This window comes from Nanorana parkeri, unplaced genomic scaffold (assembly GCF_000935625.1).
Source record: "Nanorana parkeri isolate BGI_ZX_2015 unplaced genomic scaffold, ASM93562v1 scaffold1512, whole genome shotgun sequence".
Taxonomy (NCBI): domain Eukaryota; kingdom Metazoa; phylum Chordata; class Amphibia; order Anura; family Dicroglossidae; genus Nanorana; species Nanorana parkeri.
In genome coordinates this window covers 182820-206635 of record NW_017307780.1, presented here as the reverse complement: position 1 = coordinate 206635, position 23816 = coordinate 182820, and the positions used below count along the sequence as shown (strand labels likewise).

Below are 23816 nucleotides of genomic sequence, written 5' to 3'. Positions count from 1 at the left end.
GTGGGTTTGAAATGGGTTTTGGAGATTATCATGCCTGTCTTGTCAAATGTCAATTCAAGGTCTAGGAACACCAAGGTCTTATCATCCACTATGTATGTAAAATCTAGATGGAAGGGATTATTTTTGCAGAAGTCTACAAATGATAGTAGTTCTTCTTTGTTCCCATCCCAGATTATAATGATGTCATCAATATATCTGGCATACAACACCAGTTTAGAACCAAAGGGGTTATTGCGCCAAATGTGCGACTCTTCCCAATATCCCATCAATAGATTCGCATAGCTGGGGGCAAAGCTGGCCCCCATAGCTGTGCCCTTCAACTGTATATAGAAGGAATCTAAAAAAAATGAAATAATTGTGGGTCAGGACAAACTCTATTGCTTCCAAAATGAAATTGGCCTGTTTAGAATTAAACAGGCCTGACAAAGACATAAAATGTTGGACAGCTCTAAGTCCAAAAGTGTGTTCGATGGAAGTATAGAGTGAGGCGACATCTAGGGATGCCCACAAGTATCCTTCTTTCCATTTATATTCTTTCAATATTTCTAGAATATGCCCAGAGTCCCTAATATATGAAGGGAGTGCTCCCACTAGGGGCTGTAGAAACCAGTCGATGTAGCTGGCTAGGTTACAGGTCAGGCTATCCATGCCTGCTATAATAGGCCTCCCTGGTGGTCTTTTCGGATTTTTATGAATCTTTGGGATGTGATAGAAATATGGAATACAAGGGTGTGGAGCTAGAAGGAATCTATATTCAGACTTCTGAAGGATCCCTGAGGCATATGCTTGTTTGAGGAGTAATTCCAACTGGTTTTTGTAAGTCACAGTTGGGTTACCTGCTAGTTTCTCATAGGTGGAGGAGTCTGACAGTAGCCTGTTGGCCTCTGCAGTGTAATCTGTTTTGTCTTGAATGACCAACCCTCCACCTTTGTCCGCCTGTTTAATAACTATATTGGCGTTGGTGCTGAGGGATTTTGCTGCTGCCTTCTCCCTATAGGTGAGATTCCTGAGCTTAGTACCTTTATTGGAACAAAGCTTCTTGAAATCAGTATGGACCAATTGATAAAAAGTGGATATAAAGTTACCTTTAGAATGGTGAGGGTAAAAGGTAGACTGTGGTCTAAAGGGAGTAGCTCTCACTTCTGGATCCATAAAGGGTAAGGTCCTTATTTCTGGCATAGAAAGAAAGAAGTTCCTAACCCTAGTGGTAAAAGCTTCCCAATTCGACAATTCATCAATTGTGCTACTCAGTATGTCATATATGGAATTATCTGCCCCTGCGGAAAATTATACGTGGGGCGGACTATCAGGACATTGAGGAAGAGGTTTGGAGAGCATAAGAGGAATATCCTAAAAAAGGTGACCGAACATTCTCTCTCCAGACACTTCATAGAGTCACACAAGTCCAATCCTGAGGGACTGAGAGTCTTCGGGATTGAGGCCATTCCTGACAATCCAGATGAGGGTCTAAGATTTAAGCGTCTGTGCCACAGGGAGGCTTTTTGGATATATTCCCTCAATAGCCTATACCCTGTAGGTCTCAATGAGGGTTTAGAGCTGGCTTCATCGCTATAAGCATCGCATCCATGATTAAATCTTGGAGAGCTGACATTCACAACTGTGGTGGGCTTATCACATGCCTAGTCCAGCCTAGACCAGGCAATTTCTCATGGTCATCTAGATTGTCCATTGTACCAGCTAACATCGATTCCTATACAATTCATTTATAAACAATAATAACCTTTCAACCTCCTTGTTGTTCTTGATCAACACATCAGTTGACAATGACTCAGGGCTAGCCATCATTCTAGTATTATTTTATTATTCTTTATTTTGTAAACAACTATTACTTATTTATAACAAGGTTCTAACTAATGCATCTATTTAGCACCACTAATGTTTCTATAAATTTTCTCTGGTCTTAACCTCTCTTTATTTCTCTTCATTTTTAATAATATTTCTCATAATCAAGTGTTAATCTATAGATCGTATGTATATATATATAGCATTACCTTTTAAACCTTTATTGCTAAGACATATCATGCCTGTAATTTATTCGCAATTCATTTATATATATTTACATATTTATATACCTATTTCCCTATTGATGGTTCTAACTAATCATATATCGACATTAATTCCATATACATATACATGTCCTCTTTTTATATACCCCTCACACATTTTTTATATATTTTAAACATACGTATAGTTTTTAATACATAGATATGTTTTATTCATGCGTACCATGGATAGGGTATATGCATATTCTATCTGGCCCTAATTGTGTCTTTTCATATAATTAAATATTCCTTGCCTTATAGAGCAGTTCCATCAGCTTTATTGTAAACGTATATCTGTTCTGATATGGCTTGCACAGCCTTTTATACTAGCTGAATACAAATTGTTTACATCTGTCATGGTATCTGTCATAAATCGCTCTTTGTACACAGCCCACCTCCTTCTCATAGTGCTCACTGTACAGCTGACATGCTGCACAATCGATATGCTACATAGCAGAACATGGTCCGGTTTTCTGTCCCGGGGATTGGACGATAACATGGGCCACTCCCTCCAGGCGAACCCACGTATAGTCTCCCTGTGATTGGTCCAGCGCCAGGAAGGGCTGTTCCGTTAGTCACAGGACAGGGCTCCACCTCTATAGTCATGGATGACACTCTACACACATTCCCAGCAGCTGCGGTCCGAGCCGACATGGTTCCCGCACACCTGCCGATTGGCCAGTTGCCACTATATTTAGCACATGGGACGGAGGTGGTCGGTATCTGATGAAGGGGGCGTGACCCCGGAAACGCGTCATCACACATCACACAGTCTCCTCTGCAGACACATAGACACGGCTGTGCAGCTTTCACAGACTTTCTTTTGGGTCCATGGACTTACTTTTTATATTATTATCATGCTGAATTTTGTGAGTATGTTTTTTATCTACCTCTGATCCTGATCTTAATAAATTTGTCTGCACCAGGAAAGGCGCCCTTTGTTTGTGTTTTTTAAGCAAAAAAGACTAAATCACAGAATACTGAAGGTATTGCATGTCAGTCATGTGACTGAAGACTTGAAGGTGAGAGGTAGAAACAAGGCTTGGAATCCAAACGGCAATTAAAATACCTACATAGTGGAAGAGATTAACTATGGTGAAAAAAGACACATGGCCTATATAGTTTAACCTTTATTTCCAGCTGTTTAAAGCTCCAGTCATTTCCCCACTCCATCCTCTTTCCTCTCCCATTTAAATAGTCTTGTATTTTTTTCACAGACATGTGAATGGAGGAGAGAGCATGTCCTATGCCCACCCCTCTTCTCCCCTTCCCTCCATTTACAGAATACCTTGTGTTCAGTTAATAAGAAAGGGGGGGGGGCAGATATGTGACTGGAGCCCTTCACTGTCATAGTTGTTGCCCTCATCTCTGCAGCACCTGGAAATTCAGTGGTTTGTGTTGAAGCCAGCTGGAGGCCAGGTTTCTTGAGTTCTTTTTGAAAAGACCATACATATTGTCAACAATGCAGCATGAATGACATGGTAAATGAGGTGCTCACCAAGCCTAGGAAGCATAATGAGCAGAAACAACACTCTCAAGGTACATATCCATTACACCATTGTTGCACCCTTATGAACAGTAAAGTGTGCAGAAGGAAGTGGACAGGGGCTAGATGAGTCGCTGTCATCAAAGAAGGGCAGAAATGCTTGGTGGATGAGGAGACTGCACTGAAGATAAAGAAATTCTACACCCTCTAGAACAGGTAGCTTGGTCAATTTTTTTCTCAGCAAACACCAGATTCTGTAAAGTCTTGCTTAAATTAGGCTTCTCCACTACCATCATAGGAAACAGCATCGTCACTAATAACAGATTCTGCAAAATCTCAATAAGGGTTTTATGAAAGCCACACTGCCAGACCAAGACAGTGCAAGACTAGAGCCATAGGCAGCAGATTTGGAAGCACAATGACTGCCTGACTGGACAGGCTTATTCTCCCTTTAGACCTCGCAGATAACCCCATGAATCATCATGCAGGCTTACTGTGGCATCATGCAAAACACAAACAGAAAGGACATTGCCTTTTTCTCGTGTGATACTGTTTATTATAGCAGAATATAAAATAAAAAACTACTCACATAAACATGAAGGAGACACATTGTGGTACAGCTTGCTGAGTAATGCTGTCATGGCAGCGTTTAGGGTCATCACATTAAAGGAGAACTATGAGATGAGTGATTTCCACTCACCTCATAGTTCTAGCCGACCTGTGACAATGAGACAGTCACAGGTCGGCTCAGTAGATTGGGAGGTGAGCGATCACATACCGGGTTCGCTCACCTCTCGATCCTGTCACGGCTCTCTGCCGTGACAGGGGGAGGGGCTGGTTTCCCCTCTCCCCGCTCCGATCCGCGCTGACTGGCAGAACGGACGGGGGAGGGGCGGGTACAGCTGGCTCTGCCTCTAGATAGTTGTAGCTTGCGGTATACTGAGCTTAGGGTAATGGGAGGACACTAGTGTGTGTCCTCCCGTTACCCTAAGGAGAACTATGGGGAAAAACACTGACCCCATAGTTCTCCTTTAAGATATTTGATGACCCTTTATATGTTGTAGGGGGTTTGTTCTTTTTAATTGCTGGGTTCCATCAGTTCAGCTACAGAGATGATTTTGGGGTATTGATACCTTTTGTTCCTTTTTGTGGTCTGCATTATGCTCTCATTAGCTCCTGCTGTGATTGGCTCCTATACTGATCACGTTTGCCACTGAGCATATTTTTTCCGACTGGAGGTACCTGTGTTAGCTGAGGAAGGGGGGGATCTCCCTCGAAATGAATCAACACCTTTGGCTCTGCCCTGCATGAATGGTTAATTACACCACGTGTCTCCATCATGTTTATGTGAGTAGTTTTTTATTTTTATATTCTGTATATAATAAAACGGTATCATACAAGGAAAAGGTGCTGTTCTTTTTACATCGTTCATGAGGATACTTCCCAGTTGTCTTTGTGGACAGCAGGCTTCCTCAGTGACTGGTGGTGTAGATTGTGGAAGAGTACCCAGCATTGGTTTGCTGAGCGCTGTGGACTCAATCTATTTTACTGTAGCAGCAGCCTGAACATGTCCTATTTTTATACACATATTCCCTACATTTATAGTCCTCTTCAAGATAGTTTTTTTGTAAGTTATTAACATTGCCAACAATGACTAGACCAGCCTTTATCAAGGGTGCCTTCGCATTTTTTCCAGACCTGCTCCACATCCCACCCTCTACCATGCTGCCTCAGCCACACTGCTGCAGGCGTATAAGGTAGAACTCTAATGTGAAAGGGGGACCGAGGACTCTGATGTCAAGGGGGACTTCTAATGGGAAGGGGGGAAAGCAGCATCATTTTTTCTTTAGTTTTTTTGCATGAATAAGGACCATGTATAGTTTTTGATGGTAACCATCCATCATTTTTTACATTTACAAGATACTTTTAAAGGTTGGGAAACCCTGAAATAGACTGTAGGCTGTAAGTGTCAAATGGTTGACAATAATAAAAGTCAACAGGACCTAGATGGCACCATAATTTTAGCCACCATTGCTAATGCCACAGAATATAATCTTTAACTAACCAACCACCCATCCACACTTCCCCTTCTTCTACTATTCTGCTCACTGCTGCTAGTGCTGTTACTTCCAGCCAAGAAATAATAATTTAAAAAAGCAGTGGCCATACAGTCATCACATGTAACTGCTGTAAAGCCTATGTACTCCAACCATGTCAATCATTTAATTTTTATCAAAATGGCCTTCAAACTCAATATATAAATAAGTTTCACGGTAATGTAATATTTATTATCAAATTCAATTTTGCAATTGGAATGTCAGCAGTGAAACAAATTCAGGCAGATGTTTACTAGTCAGTTTGTATTGGACTGTTCTCCAATTTATTATCTCTACTTTTTCTGCGCTGTAGTCACTTTAAAGTTATATCAGGAATGTTCATGTATATTTGTACTGCTTAGTGCTTAGACTCTTAATTTAATTTTTTTTTAAAACACGCAGAGATCACTGCAGGCTCCTGAGTTTCAATGGTCAAGATGGCATTTTACAGCCCTTTCAACAGATGGTATGAAGTTAAATGCTAGAAAAACTGATAGCTAAAACAGCCACTGTGAGGGTTCTGTAACCTCTAAATTTGCACTGTAATAGCAGCTCTTCTCCAAATGCCTAATTTGACACTGAGCTAGGTGCTTATTTTGTTGCTGTTTTGGAAACAAGAATGTTGCTTTGTTAATTCTATTCCGATTCCTTTAGTGCAATCAAAGATAATAACTTTATACATATATTATATATTAATCTAACAATATAATATTTAAACACTTCTTTGCATTTTGTTATTGAAGGAAACAGAATATATATTTTATTTACACTTCTATGCAGTTATGTAATGTTATTTGTACTATATACAAAAATAGAGTAAACAAATGTGTAGATCATGTAAACTAATAACTTTGCACAGTAGACATGTCCTTTAAAAACAAGTTAAAAAGTGTATTTGAAAGATAAAGGAAACAAATACTTTTTCTGCATTTTCTAAATGATTACAAATGGCAGTTGCATCTATGCACGACTTTATGTTGTTATAAAGCATACATGGTTTGCTAGGGACTTCATTTAAACTCCTACAGAAGTCACTAGCCAAATTGAGTTACCAAAATAGCAGATTTACACTATGGGTTGGATATTTATGTTGCTTATCATCAATAGCACAATGAGGCTGCCATTTACTCCATGCAATAGGTGTCTAATTTGGAGGAAATGATGATCAAGTCTGTATGTGTAACTTTGGGTGCTTAATACTGAATCAAGTTTTTTCATTCAATATTTTTTTAATCTTTCTCTTAAGATCAAATCACTGGATCCTCAACCCTATATAGAAATTCGTTTGGTCCACCGGCCGATGATATCAAACACAATCAGGTATGTAATGCTTAAACTACTGTATATAGTAATTTATTAATAATAGCATACAATGTGTTAGTTGTTATTTATGATATAAAATACATTTTTTTTATATATTTTCTTTGCTTACCTCACAGGCATTTTTTTCTATTAGATTTTAAAGTATGCAGCATTTGTATAAATATTTAGGGGGTTATTCACTAAGAACAGCACTTAAAATCATATCTTGAGGAGAAATGTTGTTTAATAGGTCACTAAGCACAAAAGTAAGAAATAATTTCGTAAGTAAATGCGTTAAACATTTTTCTAATATTGGCATTATGTAAAATACAATATAAACAGTGTTGTTTTCTTTAGATGTTGAAACGGTAATTAATTGTAAGATGGGGTTCCAGAAAGTACTTGTTTTCTTTAAGATGATCCCGTTTGAAGCCCTTTGGATCCTAGGCCCAGGCTGTACATGGGGCCTTGATTTATGCCCAAATCAAGATTAAAGTGTAATTCCACTTTTGCAGTCAAAGTTGAGAAAACCCCAGTATATGTTTATTATGTGTTCCCCTTCATACAGCACACCAAAAAAAGAATTTTAAAAAACATTTCTTACCTTTTTAGAGGTTTTGTTGCAGCAGACAAAATGGCAGAATCCATCTAGTTTTTCTGAGAACCTTCACAAAGACCTGTTTTTATGGGAAGACAAATGACAGGACTGTGTGGCATGTGTTTCTCTCATTACTATACAATGCAAGAGCCAGAGCTGTAATCCTATAACCCTTTTCTGGGACAGGGAATGTTGAAATCTACTTTACAAATTATAATGAAATCAGCCAACACAGTACAGACAGGGTTAACATAAACCTCTCACAGTGCATCCTAACATTACAAAGAAGAAAAAGAAAAGTAAAGTTTTAGCAAGTAAAAAGCAATGTAAATTTCATGAAGCATGTTTCATATTTTTTTAGCTTATGTGAAATGAATGGGAACATATAACAAATATAAAATGGGTGTTTCCAATTTGGCTGCAAAAGTGAAAATACACTTTAAGCCCTGCCCCTACCCAAACAAACCCCCTCCTTTTGTCATTCAACCTACATATGCCAAAACCTCACTTGACACGAGGCTCAGACATTTGACTCTAGACTCTCTATGGTGGGCTCTGTAGGGTCTACACACCTCTTACCTGTCAGCCCTGGGTCCGCTGTCAGCCTCCTCCACTGCCAGGCCCTGCCTTTTCCTCCTACACAGTCGCTGGCGTGCCCTGACTCCTCTGTTGCCGACGCCCTGCCTCCTCCCCTGCAGCTGCTGGCTGTCACTAACTCCGCAGCAGCAGCGGCTTGAGGAGGAACGCGCCACTGCACAGATCACTGACGGGTTGTCAGTGATCTGAACATTGGTGCGTTGCTCCTCACAGCCGTCAGTGACAGCCAGCAGCCTGCGATGCCATAGCAACCCAGGCGGCCCACACGGCATCAGAGGACCCCTTTGTTCTGCATCCTGGGCCTCGGGCCCATAGCAGCCTCCTGGGTCACTATGGCGATAGTTCCGCCACTGCACAGGTTATTGAACTTTTTTTTTTTTTTGTGCAAAGGTGTAGCAATATATAAAGACTGTCTAGAAATCCGCTTATGGTTCAGCTCAACTTCCTTGGCTTGAAGAGAAAAGTTAGACACCTGACACATTCTGAAAGATGTCTGACTGTTTTAGCCATGGAAACCTGAGCTCATAATTTATATTTGAGGATATCTATAAAATGAAGACAGATTAGTTCTGTTGAAAATATCAGCATACCTGTATATAAGACCTTGTCTCGAATGTTCAATATATTTGATCAATTTCCGGCTCCTTGCTGACTCCTATCATATTGTTACAGAGATATGAATGATTTTGATTGCTGTTCGCAAACGTTATACACCTACGTTTATTAAATATACTTTTCATAAATGTACATGTCTTTTATTTTACATTTTTATATTTAGATTTCTACACAGCCAGTTCCACAAGAATCTAGTAGAAAAGACTATGAAGCCTATCAACCTTTTCAGAACTCAACAAGAAATTATGATGATTCCTTCTTTGAGGATCAGGTGCATCACCGCCCTCCTGCAGCAGAGTACAATATGCATCTGGGATTAAAGTCAACTGGAAACTATGTTGACTTTTATTCTGCGGCCCGCCCCTATAGTGAACTGAACTACGAAACAAGCCACTATCCGGCCTCCCCGGACTCCTGGGTTTGAGACGCAGATCCAGGAATCTGTGCATGTGCATGCCTGACTTAAGACATTTTTCCTTGCAAAATTTAGTTTATTAAGCCTGTTCCTTAGAAAGATCCTAATTACTGTTGTGGAAATTGGTTATGGTGTTTTAGAAGGCTAATGTATTGGAAACTAATATTTCATAGGACATTAATTAAGATAAGCTAATGTTAATAATAACAGGTAAGTTCAACTTTTCAGATAGACGGTAGCTGCAACTTTGTAAAGCAGAAGGTAGCTGCAACTGTGTAATGCCAAGGCAGCAATTTGAGTGGTGAAGTTGGGATACTGCACCAGCATCAACCTAGAGTTTCAGTAATTGACAACTGGAAGTACAGATGCAGGGTATGACACACAAGCATCCAATGGGGTTGGTTTACTAAAAGCACCAAGGCTGTTGACTTAGCAAGGGAATTTTCAATTTACAAGGAAAAAATCCCTTTGCCTAGTGAATGCGGTGAAGCTCTGCTGACTTCCATCATCCAATCACGTGCAAGCAATTTTCCGTGCACGTGATTGGGAATACTTTGCAAAATTAATTTTCACCACACTAAGCTAAGGAAAACTTTCCTTGCAAAGTGAACAGCCTATTTGTCTTTAGTATATCTGCCCCAATTAATTAGCTTAGGTGGTGGGTAAACATAGCATGGGTGGCACATAAAGCACAAGAATGAAAGTTTACACAGCCTATGGGGAACAGTTCACATTTTGTTTACTATCCTCATTGTGAATTAGGCTTCAAGCTGCATTTACGGTTCCCCTCTACTGCAAGATATTTCTTGCTTTTTGTTAATGCTTTGTTGTAAAGTATTTGATGTACATTAAGATAAAAAAAAAAGAGTGCATTGTGTATATTACACCAATGCCACAGTGTTTCTTCATGAGTGGTCCTAGATATTGCTTCAGTTTCCAATTTTAAAAAAAAGATGCAAGGAATTATTTGTTTTTCTCTTTGCCCAGTAAGTTTTAACATGTTACAACAACACCAACACCAACAAAAGACTATAATGCTATTTAGCAGTATTGTATGGTCTGATATGTGAATTTGTGTGTGGTAACTAAACAAAGCATTCAGTAATTTCTGACAAATAACATCATTCTACACTCTTTGTCAAAAAAGTGCTTTTTCACTGCCTACAATTTTACATGTAGATATTTGAAATAGATTTTTTTTTAATTTTTACCAGTTTTCTTTATGATGATACAGTGTTAAAATAAATTATAATTAACCTGTCATTCACATTCGCCAAACATGTCTATTTACAAAATTGAAACTAACAAAGATCTGTCTGCATGTGCGTGAGTGTTTTTCATTGTTTGTGCGACTGCATTAACTTCTGACATTTCCTACATTTTATTTAGATAAAATGGAATCCACTTAGGAACATGTGGTCAACAATGCTCTAGGCATTGCATTAAACCATACTACATGTTCTAAAGCAACTTATATGTCACCTTTCTTTGTACAGTGCATGGATCACATGGAGTAATCATCAAATGTTCTATGTCATTTTTTGTGATCTATGTAAATTGGCTACTATGTGCCTTAGAGCTGTGAGTATGTCAAGCATACCTTATTATTGTAATACAGTTATGTTTATTTGTGAAATCTTGTAAACTAACATAGTGGAAATATATTCATTACTCTCGACATGGGCAAAATGTTAAGACTGGTATATGTATATATGCTTAAATTTTATGTTCCTTGAATAGAAAAAGATAGGTATAGGAACTAAACACATCCATACATCCGTTAATATAAACATTACATGACCTATATATCATCAACATTTGTCAGAATTCATTTTTTTGATAAAAGTTTACTGTATGTAGGTTAAAGGCTGACATATGGAGAAAAACATGCTGTCTTGAGAAATGTGTAAGTTTTACTCTATAGTGATTTTCTTGGTTTCTTAAAATGTTAATTGTAAAAAGACTGCATTATTGTTTTTGTGTTTACTTTGAAAATAGTAGGATAATGTCCATTTTGGTGTTCTACCAAAGCACAACATAGAAGACAACCATTTGTGTTCAGATTTTGGACAAAGTAGATGATTAATCTAATAAAAACAAAGCCCACTTAGATCTGCTACAACATTTTCCATTTTCAACAAAGCCCTATCCATTTAGACAGCTGACACTGGTGGACATTTATGGCTACAAGAATGCAACATTTTGCACTATTTTATTTAGTCTGTCAGCGATTGATGTACCAGACATGTCACTAAGGAATCTAGCATGGAGTAGTAGTGGTGTTGCAGTCCATCACTCTATGAACCTTGACAATAAAAGGTAGACAGTTTAAGCCCTCGTTCACACCTGAACGTTTTGTAGCGTGTTCTACGCTCGACGAACGCTCTACAAAACGCTCAAAAATATAAATCCCATTGTATTCAATGGTCTCGTTCCCACCTTGGCGTATTTCCACCCGTCCCTAACGCGCTACAAAACGGCCCACGCCTGAAAAGGTACATGTACTACTTTGGGCCGTTTTGTTGTGCGTTTCCATTGGGATACAGCCAAGTAGCCTTTGGAAACGCGCGACGGTCACGCGACTTTTACTGCGAATCGCGGTAAAAAACGTGCGGCGGTCGCGCATATGCAATACGCCTAGGTGTGAACGAGACCTTAGGATGTTATGGCTAAGCAGTGTTTTTTGCACCACTGCCAAATGACAGGAATCATGTGTTGGGAGTCAGTAGCGGCCTGTTTTAGCAGTAAATAAACTGCATGCTGCAATTTCAGGTGTCTGCAGAATTTCTTTAAATCCGATCGAATGCAGACTTTCAAGAATTTGTTGATATGACAGAAAATGTACGGCAGCATGTGTTAAAGCCTACATGCTAATGCATCCATTTTCAATCACATCTGGTGTCAAATCCTTTCTGTGAACAGTAGTAATAGCATGGACACAACAAGTTCACGGTGCACATGAGCATGCGCAGTTGCCATTGTAACTTCCAGTGTTAGTAATTTACATATTACGTTAAGATCCGTGAAAAAAATTCAACCTAATTGCAATCTGGGGGAAGAAAATACTTATCAAAACATACTGCTTTTCTATTTAGGTATTTGTGTTTTATCTTTTCCAATGTATTACTCTATAATTGATGTTATATAATACTGCTTTAGCAATCATTAAGATTTCTTTTCATTATCAATATTGGTATATTTTTACATATATAGTACATGAGAAATGTGTGTGTGTACACAAGTTAGAAATACACATACACACACACAAATATGCATATACCACTTATGGTAGTCCATAATAACATGTACCCATAGCTCTTTCCAGAGGACAAGTATTAATTTTGATAGATAAGTGAGAAAAATTAAATCCCTGAAAAAACTCAGTCGAGCAAGATGCATGCCTCAACCATGTTACATACTCTCAATACTAACAATTATTGGATGGTATATGTCAGAACTGCTTTACCCTGGAGACGTCATTGCTTCAGTGGCAGTTCAAGCTCTGAATTGTAACAGTTTTCATCAGATACTTCTATAGGTAACCTTCAGCCTGAACAAAACCAGCAATTAAGTTACTCTTTAATAAAAAGCATGAAATGTATGCAGTCTGCAAGTACCTGAATTTTTTCTTCATGTCAGACCACTCTTATCTCCTGCACAGCAAACTGAAAGAGGAAGGGCCAATCAGGCGCTGTGGCATGCACATGCTTAGAGAAGGATAGAGCAGAACGATGACTTCATTAGTGTGCTGCTACTCCTCCTTTAATATCCAATCAGCAGGTGTTCAGACAAGGGATCTTGAACAAGTGTTGTGTTTTCTGTTGGAATGGAGGCCAAAGCTCTGGCTGGGCTGTTTAGAAGGTTCTCTGAATTAAAAACATGATTGCAATAACTTTGGCATATAATATTGAGTAAAATATTATTCATATAAATACAATCATTATTTCCTAATTGTGCATTTAGCTGCTTTTAGGAGTTTAGTTTTCCGATAAAGAAATCAGCAAATTATGTTTTAACAAATGTATAAGCGCTGAAAGACTTTATCCATACCTTCCTGAGCAAAGGTTGAAAGTTGTGAATAAATTGTTCTGCGCTGTTAACTACATTTAAATAAATCTAACAACTAAATTTACATACATCTTACAAATAATAATAAAAAGGTGATAAGAATCCGTTAAGATTTAATACATGACTCTTAAATTAATATATCGACATTTAACATGCAATAAAGCAATCACCCCCAAAGGAGCCGCTGTATGTGAATTGAGGTTCTCCTACCTGTTTGCTCCAGCCACCGGCCCTCTTGGATCAGCAACAGCACACCGACACTCACGGACAGAATGGACTTCAGTCTTAGGGTCTTTTTGTAGATTTATTTGCAAGGATTAACAGGAGAGAGGATTTGGGGTCTGTAGGATTCCCTGTCGGATTCTTCAAAGGACTGCTTTCTCCCCTAGCAACCGCTAAGGCCCATAGCAACGGATCCAGTCAGAGTGACCAATGGTTTCTTCTAGAACACTGCGGACAGCCAGGATGGTCCAGTAACTTATATGAGAAAGATAGCTATCTCTGGACTTAGGTAAGGACCTCTGGCTTCTTCTAGAACAGACACCTGGAATAGGGTAAGGGATCTCTCTTGTGGGTCCACCTCCGGCCCAGCTTCTATCAGGTCTTTCCTCAGAAGTATCTGGAATCTCTGTGCCCTCAGCATCTGCCACTGCCAAGGAGCACTCCAGATTAGTAGTAGTATCCTCTTAGAACAAGGCACCCAACACCTGCCACGTGTATGGGGTCTAAGCAAAGTTCCTATGGTGTCCTAGTCCTCTAGGCCCCCAGCACCTGCCATGTGCTGAGGCCCAGGCCATTCGTCTGTAACACAGAGACCTCCTAGGGAGAGGCCCTAGGGGGAAGAGAGCTCTGCAGAGTGTCCCCAGACCTTTTATTACCTGCCCTCAGCCATACCTCTGAGTCATCCTACTCAGGGATTGGTCAGGGTCAGGTGCATAGTCATAGTCTGAGGATGGATCCTCCCTCACTGTATGCCAAGGCTCCCTTTTCCTCAGCAACAGGAGGAGCAATCAATCCAGCAGACTCAGGGACACCTATAGAATGCAGAGTTCTGAATAATCAGTATCTAGACTACTTACAATCCAGATATTCACTTGATTTAGTAGTAACATTTTAGAGGGCGCTACATGTCCACCTGTGCAGTCAGCAAAAAGTGCAGTGGTAAAAATGTATTTTCATGGTAATCCTCTTATTTCCTTATGTGTACATCTATATCAAACACTGTGATTTTCCAATATACAACCCATGCTTCCAACAACACTCCACTGTGCTACACCGACATACAGTATATCTGCACTCACCTGCTGTTTTTGGCCACTTTATTTCAGATGAGCCACAGAAAGCTTGTTAGCAAAAACTCCTTTCTCCAATTTACTCCTCCGTCATTTGAGGGAATGGGCCTCTATTTCTGTCTGCTCTCAATTCTTCCTCCCTTTACCTCTGATCTTTTTTTACCAGTATTCAAAAAACATGTAAATGCTCCCAATTGTGCAGTATGTTAGAAAACGTTTCTTGATAATTAAAATGTTGCACTTACATACAACTGACGATAATGCTACAGATCAGGTTCGTCTAACCTAGCTCGTAATGCCAGTGTGCTCCACTCCCACAGGCGCGTTTCATCACATTGACTTCCTCTCTCAGTACGGCATAAACCAGCATTACGGTCTTCTGTTCTCATATATATACTTGATGCATTACCACTAATAATGCACTGGATGTCCCTACTACATGATTCATCAACTGGAGAGATACATTTAAATAGATTATAATAATAACTAAAGAGATACAATTATGTAAATAAAGTAATACAAATGGGGGATACACTAATATAGATTATTAGGTAAACTCAGGATGGGATGAGTATCCTCTCTATTCATATATCTTAATTGGTACATGTGCCCTATCTTTAAATTATATAATATACATAAAATCATTCCTTTTTAAAATAATAAAATGTCCAGCCTTTTTATGTAACTATGTCACCCATAAATAAGGGTCATAAACTCGAATACAAATTGAGCAAAATCTTCTCTCTGTTGGTTTATTTTACCTGTGCAGTCCGGATATAAACTCCAACCTACATATCTTTCTAATCTATTCTATTAACAATGATGCCATATAACATACAAATGTGAGCTACCCATATTACTTTATTTCTATTATTTCTGCATGATTGTATTATAATCCTTTCTGTTAGGGAGGATTCCATATATACATTTTCCTATCTAATATTTATGTGTACTTGCATTGTAATGTTTAATCAATGTGGATGTTAAGGTCTATGCTAAAATACTAGTGGTGCAACTGGCTGCCTTTATTCCCACTTTGATTAATGTGGAGCAGGTGGGCTTTGTCTGGAGACTTAGTGCCAAGCACAACACTTAGATGAGCATCACTTTGATCCACTACGCACAATCCCATGGAGTCCCGCTCTGTCTTCTCTCTGTTGCTTCATGCTGGTTTCCCCATGAATTTGTGAATAGGGTCATGGCCCTTTACATGGGACCCTATGCTAGGGTCTGGGTCAATGGGCTATTATCTTTCCCTTTTTAGATAGGGAATGGGACCAGGCAGGGATGTCCCTTGTCTCTACTGTTATACATCTTGGTCATGCGATCAGGGGTTGTGACTCCTTTCAGAGCCTTAGGATCGGCTTTCAGGTATACAAAATAGGGCTATACGCCGACAATCTTTTGCTTTATTTCTCTTTCCCAGTGATGGGCCTCCCAGCTTTATTGTAGGAGTTTAGGCTTTCTGTTGGTGTCTCCAATTATAAAGTAAATCTCCAGTAGAGTGAGCTTTTTTACATCTCCTTGCCTGATGTGGATAGGAAGTGTTTGCGCACCTCCTTCCCCTTTAAGTTGAATTTACATCATACCTGGTTCGCCAGAATTGCATTGTTCAAGATGCACTTGCTTCCGCACTGCTTGTACTTGTTTCAGACCCTTCTGGCTGCCTTTTTTCGCCATTTAAAATCAGTCATGTTGAAATATATATGGAGGGGGAAGAGGCCCAGGCTTCGCTACAACATTCTTATCCAGAAAAAGGATCAAGGGGGAAGCTGCCTTACCAGATGTTGAGGCTTATTATAGGGCGACACGCTTGTCTCATGTTGTTGACTGGTTTAGTATGCAGGACCCCAGTCTGTGGGTTTAGCTTGAATGGGATCTTTCCCCTATGCCGCCCACCAATCTTCCCTGGTTGCCATCTCATCTACTCCCGAAATGTTGTCACTTACCTTTCTTCATTTCTTTGGTGCTGCGGGTTTAGAAATCCATCATACACCCCGTATGGTCCTTTGACTGCTATGTTAGGGCACCTTTCTTTCCCTCTGTCTTTTTGTGCTGGCAGTTATCTGAACCTTCATTTGTCCATCATTGTCTTCACAAAGGGACGATGAAACCCCTCACCCAGCTCTTTTATGCTAAAGTCCCTCCTGACGTATCGTCAATTGCAAAACTTTATATGGGTTTTCTCTAGGGAACGTCTACTTTACAGGTCTCTGATCTTTTTTTAAACAACTGTGTGTCTACCGTGTGCCTTCTCTAATTTCTCTAGCTTCTCTAGCTTTCTGCTACCGACTCGGGGACTCCATACTTCCTGTCGGTATGGGAGAGGGAGTTGGAAGTGACTCTTACAGATGAGGATAGAACTAAATGCTTTTGCCTTACTCATAAGCTCTGTATGGCCTCTGCTGCTCAGGAGCGCAATTATAAACTGCTGACCAGATGGTACTGGTCCCCTGTTAGATTACACATCAGATCCACTCTGGGACTTCTGCCTTGTGCTGGAGATGCCTCATAAAACAGGGTATGTTAGCCCATGTTTGCTGGAACTGTTCTCGTATTGAACCCTTTTGGCAAATGGTCTCTCAAATTTATTTGAAGGTTGCCACATCATCTCACCTTGACCCCTCAGATGGCTTTATTATCCATCTTTCAGGGTTCTATTTCTAAGGTGAAGACATTCCTCGCTTTTTTATATCTGCAGCCAGAGCTCTGATTGCCGGATACCGGAATTCTACGTCTGTTCCCTCGGTTCGCGAATGGTCTGCGGAGATGTGCCAATTAATGTGTCAGGAGGGCGCATAGAGGGCGCATACAACCACAGTGCAGGGGTTTCTTTATAATTAAAGGTTGAAAGTTGCCTATTATATTGGAAGAGATTTTGTTAGTATCTTAAAATGTGCATCACCTAAGCATACTGACCAATGAGAAGTACGCAATAAGAAGTGCTTCTCCTTGGTCAGCACAGTCAGAAAAGCTTCTCATTGGTCGGCGCGGTCAGGTGACTGTGCTGACCGATGAGTGCACCATTTGCAGGCCTAATTTGAAATTCGCAGTGCAGGGCTGCGATGTTTGTATGGGGGACAGATCGTACACCGGCAGCCACAGAGAGGAAGCAGCATATTTTCAAAGGTAAGAGCGGAGGGGGGTCAGTTTGGTGGCGGTTAGGGATATCCTGATACCACTCTTTCAAGACCAAGTACAAGTACTTTCCCTCAGGTACTAGCCGATACCAATTACCGATTTTCTTAAAAGGGACATGTGACATTTTTTTCTAAAACAATACAGACTAATGATTTGAGGGAAGTTTCTTGCGGAGCATGTTCATAATATATCCAATACCCAATCGCATTTCTCAGTCATTGCTTCATATCAGCAATACTTTGTATAACTTCAAGTTTAATTGGGGGAAGTGGGACAGATTGGAAGAAGCAGGGGAGAATTGTTACTCTGTTTCTGCAACCTGATCATTTAAAGAGTTATAAGTCTCCCCTGCTAACTTGAATATTTAAGGATAGTGATCATATAAAGCAATTTATTATCACATAGTTGTTTGGCTCCTTTTTAAATCATAATAACAGAAATCACCCAAATGGCCCTGATCAAAAGTTTACTTCCCCTGTAATGTTTGGCCTTATTACAGACACATAGGGTGAGACGCATAGGTTAAAATGTCAATAAAGGTTAATTTCCCACATCTGTGGCTTTAAATTGCAATTAGTGTCTATGTATAAATAGTCAATGAGTTTGTTAGTTCTCACATGGATGCACTGAGCAAGCTAGAAACTGAGCCATGGGGAGCAGAAAAGTACTGTCAAAAGACCTGCGTAACAAGGTAATGAAACTTTATGAAGATGAAAAAGGATAGAAAAAGATATCCAAAGCCTTGAAAATGCAAGTCAGTACTGTTCAATCACTTATTAAGAAGTGGAAAATTTGGGGATCTCTTATTACCAAGCCAAGGTCAGGTAGACCAAGAAAGATTGCAGCCACAACTGCCAGAAGAATTGTTCGGGATTCAAAGAAAAACCCACAGGTAACCTCAGGAGAAATACAGGCTGCTCTGGAAAAAGAGCTGCATGGTTGAGTTGCCAAAAAGAAGCCTTTACTGCACCAATGCCACAAAAAAGCCTGGTTACAATATGCCCCAAAACACCTTGACATGCCTCAAGCTTATGACACACTGTAATTTGGAGTGACGAGACCACAACCATAAGCCCTATGGTTGGAGAGGGGTCAACAAGGCCTACAGCGACAATACCATCCCTACTGTGAAGCATGGCGGTGGCTCACTGATGTTTTGCGGGTGTGTGAGCTCCAAAGGCACAGGGAATCTTGTGAAAATTGATGGCAAGGTGAATGCAGCATGTTATCAGCAAATACTGGCAGACAATTTGCATTCTTCTGCGTGAAAGCTGCGCATGGGACGCTTGTGGATTTTCCAGTATGGCAATGACCCTATGCACAAGTTGACCCTCCGGTGGTTACAGCAGATAAAGGTGAAGGTCCTGGAGTGGCCATCACAGTCATATCATCGAGCCACTTTGGGAAGATCTCAAACGTGTGGTTCATGCAAGACGACCAAAGACTTTGCATGACCTAGTGGCATTTTGCCAAGACGAATGGGCATATTACCTGCAACAATTCGGGGCCTCATAGACGGCCATAATGAAAGACTGCACACTGCCATTTATGTTAAAGTGGGCAATACACAGTATTAAGAACTAAGAGTATGCAGACTTTTGAACAGGGGTCATTTAATTTTTTTTATTTGTTGCCATGGTTTTGTTTTTTTTGATTGTGCCATTCTGTTACGACCTACAGTTGAATATGAATCCCATAAGAAATAAAAAAATGGTACATATATTACCAATTCTCCAAAGGTATGCAAACTTTTGAGCGCCACTCTATAAAACAGAAAAAGTAATTTTATATATTGCATTAAAAATTATATGATCCACAGCGCTTGCTGTACACACAGGAGCAGATTATTTCCAACAACACTGAATGTACATTTTGCAGCATTGACAAGTAACAAATCCCACCTTTAATGCCTGCTGCAAAATGCCACCCCTCTCTAACAGAGTAATGAGATTATCCCATCTACAAATGCAATGTTTATTTGGACAGCCCAACCAATTCTTACACCTAGGCAGTGCTCCATCTTCTTCTGCTCTAATAAAAGCTGAATGAAAGGCCATTTAAAATTTTTCACAGGCAGCAATACCTCCAAGAATAGTACAGATTTGTCCAAGACTTCTTTATCCCAAGTAGCCTGTATAGGTCTTTTATAATTTACCACTAGAATATTCCTTGAACTAAATGGAACCACAAGAAATTGTCACATTGCTGTAAAAAACTAATGCAATAATCACAGTGGCCTGATTCTGGGCTAATACCACTACCAATGCACTTTGTTGAGTGGTTTACCATTTGAAAGGCATCTAACCTGTCAAAATGATTCCCAGAGGGTGGTGTTATTTGTTTAAATAGGGCCTGTTGAATGTAGATGGTTAGTCTAAAAAGTATTTATCTAAACTCATTCCAACATAAAGGGGGCTATAAAGGCAGTCTTAGGCTTATATTTCTTGCCATGGGGATCTGCCAGTAGCAAGTCCAATGATAAGTACTGAAACTTGCTCATAGTGGTTAACAAGTTTTTAAATTTAAGCAGTTTCAATTATAGGCTACTTTTGGGAAATTCTTTTTGCAAGGTTGTTATTTTGACTGTTTCATGAAATGAATGGGGACAGGATACTGTCAAAAGGCAACGCGTTTCGAGGATATCACCTCTTTGTCAAGCCACAATATTACAATAAGACTCATTTAAACCCTCAAAACCCCACCAACTTGCCCTCAACTATCGCCCAGTGCCCTCTTCAGCATCCAACCCTGACATCCGCAGCCTCCATACAGCACCGGTTCATAAACAGCTCCATCCCCGCTGATAGGAGATAATCTCCTCTGCCTCCGTCTCTGCAAGATTCCACATTGCAAGGTTCCCATCCTGTATGGATGCCTCCAGCTTCTCTCCCGCTGAATACAGCATCACATGCTACACCCAGTCAGATATGCTGCGCTGCTGATTTGCAAGAACTCTACTCATCCAGCAAGACTTACAGGCTTTTCTTCCAGTCCCATCATGTCAGTGGATGCCTTTACTATGCACATATCTCATTCATCTGCACAGGTTTACATAATCAGTTGATCAACCCTTGTCTATATGCTTTTCTGTCAGGTTGCTGCCCCAAGAGCTCATCCGCATTGTTTCCTGTACCGTGCTGTATCCTCTTTTGATTCACCTTTCTTCTGGTGACTTCACATTTTCACTGCATTTCTTGTACAAGCTTGGTTCCTCTATAGCAGGGGTGCCCATTAGGTTGATCGCGATCTACCAGTCGATCGTAAAGCGAACGCTGGTAGATCGTGATCGGCTCACTGACCTATGTCCTGTCCTCCAGCTGCGCTTGTGCGGCTGAATTCATTAGATGCTGCAAACGGGAAGGAGCAGGACACCTATCCCAGTCTGCAGATTCGGCCACACGAGCCCTGCGGGAGGACAGGACACCGCACCTAAGAGGAGACCCGGGAAGCTGCTGTGGTGAAGGTAAGAAAAGACAGCCAGAAGAGAGCAGAGAGGAGAGAAAAGACAGCAGAGAGGAGACAAGAGACAGCAGAGAGAAGAGACCGCAGAGAGAGAGAGAGAGGAGACAGCCAAGAGAGAGGGCCAATTCACACCACAAAGTCTGCGTTCCAGAACGTTTGGCCTCTGGAACGCACTGGAGCGCAAGCCGGCCGGCTCCCTGCTTTGAGGGGTGGGAGGGGGCATGGTGGTGCATTCCGCAGTGCCTTCCGATCCAGTGCGATCTGCAAAAATAGTGCTTGCAGATTGCACTGGACCGGAACGCAGGCACTAATGTGCCTGCGATCTCACTATGGGCGTGGGGCGTGGCTGCGGTGCCATTGACTTCAATGCACCGCTACGCCCCCTCCTGCCCCAGGGAGCCGGCCGATTTGCATCCCAGAGGCCAAACACTGTGGAACGCAGACTTTGTGGTGTGAACCGGCCCAGAGAGAGAGAGAAAGGAGAGAGAAGAGAGAGAAAAGAGAGAGAGGGAAGAGTGGGAAAGAGAAAAGAGAGGGAGAGAGAGAAAAGCGAGAGAGAGAGAAGTCCCAGTAACTATTTGTAAAATTTACTGGTTTTCGAAAAAAAGGTGCTTTCTCGCTTGGTAGATCTCATTGAGCTTGTTATTCGAAAAAGTAGATCTCCAGATGAAAATTTGTGGGCACCTCTGCTCTATTAGGGAATGATGGTTGTTTTCAATCTAAGTTAATACAATTTTAAACTTACAAAACAATAATATAACATATGATTATGGTAAGCAATTATAACTAGTGATGGGCCGAACACCTCCATGTTCGGTTCGAATTAGAACTTTCGAACATGGGAAAAGTTCAAATTTGAACACTAACTTAATGCATGTCGATAGTGGTAGAAATTTTGAAAATCAAACGTCCCCATTTTGTAACCTTGTATGCAAGTTATTGGCCATAAAAGGTGTATGGGGATTCGGGTACTGCACTGGGGAACATGAATCAATGAAAAAAAACTTTTTAAAAAATACAGTTTTTAAAGGAGCAGTGATTTTAACATCACTTAAAGGGTAACAATAAAAATGAAAAATTCCTTTAAATATAGTGCCCGGTGGGGTCCCTTAAACTGCCTGTATACTGGCAAATCTGTATGATGTATAGAGCCTGCTGCAGCAAAACTGACATTTCTAAAGAAAAAGAAAAATTTCTTTTTTTTTTTTTTTTTTAGCGTGCACTTCCCCCTCCCAAACAATATCAGACCCTTAAGGTCTGGTAGGAATGTTAGGAGGGACCCCATTAAAAGAAAAAAAGTGTGGGGTTCCCCCCAAAAGTCATGCAAGACCCTTAAGGTCTGGTAGGAATTTTAGGAGGGACCCTATGTAAAAAAATAAAAATAAATAAAAGAGTGTGTGGAGTTCCCCCTTAAAGTCATGCCAGGCTCTTAAGGTGTGGTAGGAATTTTAAGGGAAAAAAAGGATTTTTTTCCCCCCAGAAATGGGGAAAAAAAACATGGGGTCCTCCCTCCCTGCGAGGCCCTGGGAGGGTGCTTTTCCAGGGTCGCCCCTGGAAAAATACCTTGTCCCCGGCCTGATGGGGACAAGGACCTCTTCTCCACAAGCCCTGGGGCGTTTGTTGTGGGGGTGCGGGCAGGGGGCTTATGCATATCAGCGTACCCCTTTAATAAAGGGTAACCCAGATGCAGCCCCCTTGTGAATGAGTAAGGGGTACTTGTACCCATACCCATTCACTAAATTGTTAAAAAATAGATTAAATAAAAACACCAGACTTTAATCAAAAATCCTTTATTTGAAGAAAAAATAAAATAAAACACAAGGGATTTTTGACAAGTCCTTTATTAAAAAAAAAAGCCCCAAAAATCGATCCATTGACATAATCCAGGGTCAATCACGACATCCAGCATTGTCCACGACGACTACGACTCGCCAAAATAAAACAATAAAAAATAAATAGAAATAATTATTTTTTTTAAAAATGTTGACCGCTATAGTGAATAGCCCGTACAGCAGCCCTTTGGTTCTACTGAACCGAAGGGGTCCTGGGGCCAAAGCTAGCCGAAGGATCAGTCGAAGCTACGGCTAGATCCTTCGGCTGCTTGGTGAATGGACCATTAAATGTTGAGCATATGTCATTCCATATTGTTTTGAATCTTCACAGCAATAAAAGTTGATAAAAAAGGGTGCACAGCCTGATGATCACACCACTTAAACTTCAAAGGTCTTATAAAGTTACCCACCTCTTTGAATAGTGGCCTTTATTAGTGGATTTAAAATTTCAAATACTTATTGGAATGGCTTAAAACCTAATGTGCATTTTTCTTTCTTTACTAACAATATGATATGATAATAATATGATATATGTCAAGAAATGAACCACATCCCATGCAAATTAATTAGAGGATCAATATATAGACTTTATGTAGACTGTTGAATATTCTACTAGTTGGACACTCGATCCACCAATAGGAACAGTATCATCCATTTATTCATGGAGATGCATTGCGTCCCATTCAAAATTAAGTCCTTTAGGGATACGAGTGTCCAACTTAAATATCCAGAAGACATGTTTTTGTCCACTCTCTCTATGATCTGAACTCTCAAGCTAGCAATGTCGCCCTGGTTTCGTTCGCAAAAATGTTTAGCTACATTAGTTTGTTTATTGGTTCGGATATTTGA

The 23816-nt window shown here is 40.4% G+C and overlaps 1 protein-coding gene across 1 annotated transcript in view; it reads left to right on the top strand.

Moving 5' to 3' along the window:
* LOC108798590 (catenin delta-2-like) overlaps positions 1-9355 on the top strand; it is a 177878-nt gene extending 168523 nt beyond the window's left edge. Inside the window, exons 10-11 of the mRNA XM_018570352.1 lie at positions 6892-6965; positions 8921-9355. Of these exons, the coding sequence (XP_018425854.1) occupies positions 6892-6965; positions 8921-9181 (335 nt within the window). The 3' untranslated portion in view covers positions 9182-9355. The remainder of the gene's footprint in view (positions 1-6891; positions 6966-8920) is intronic.
* Positions 9356-23816: the final 14461 nt, after the last annotated feature.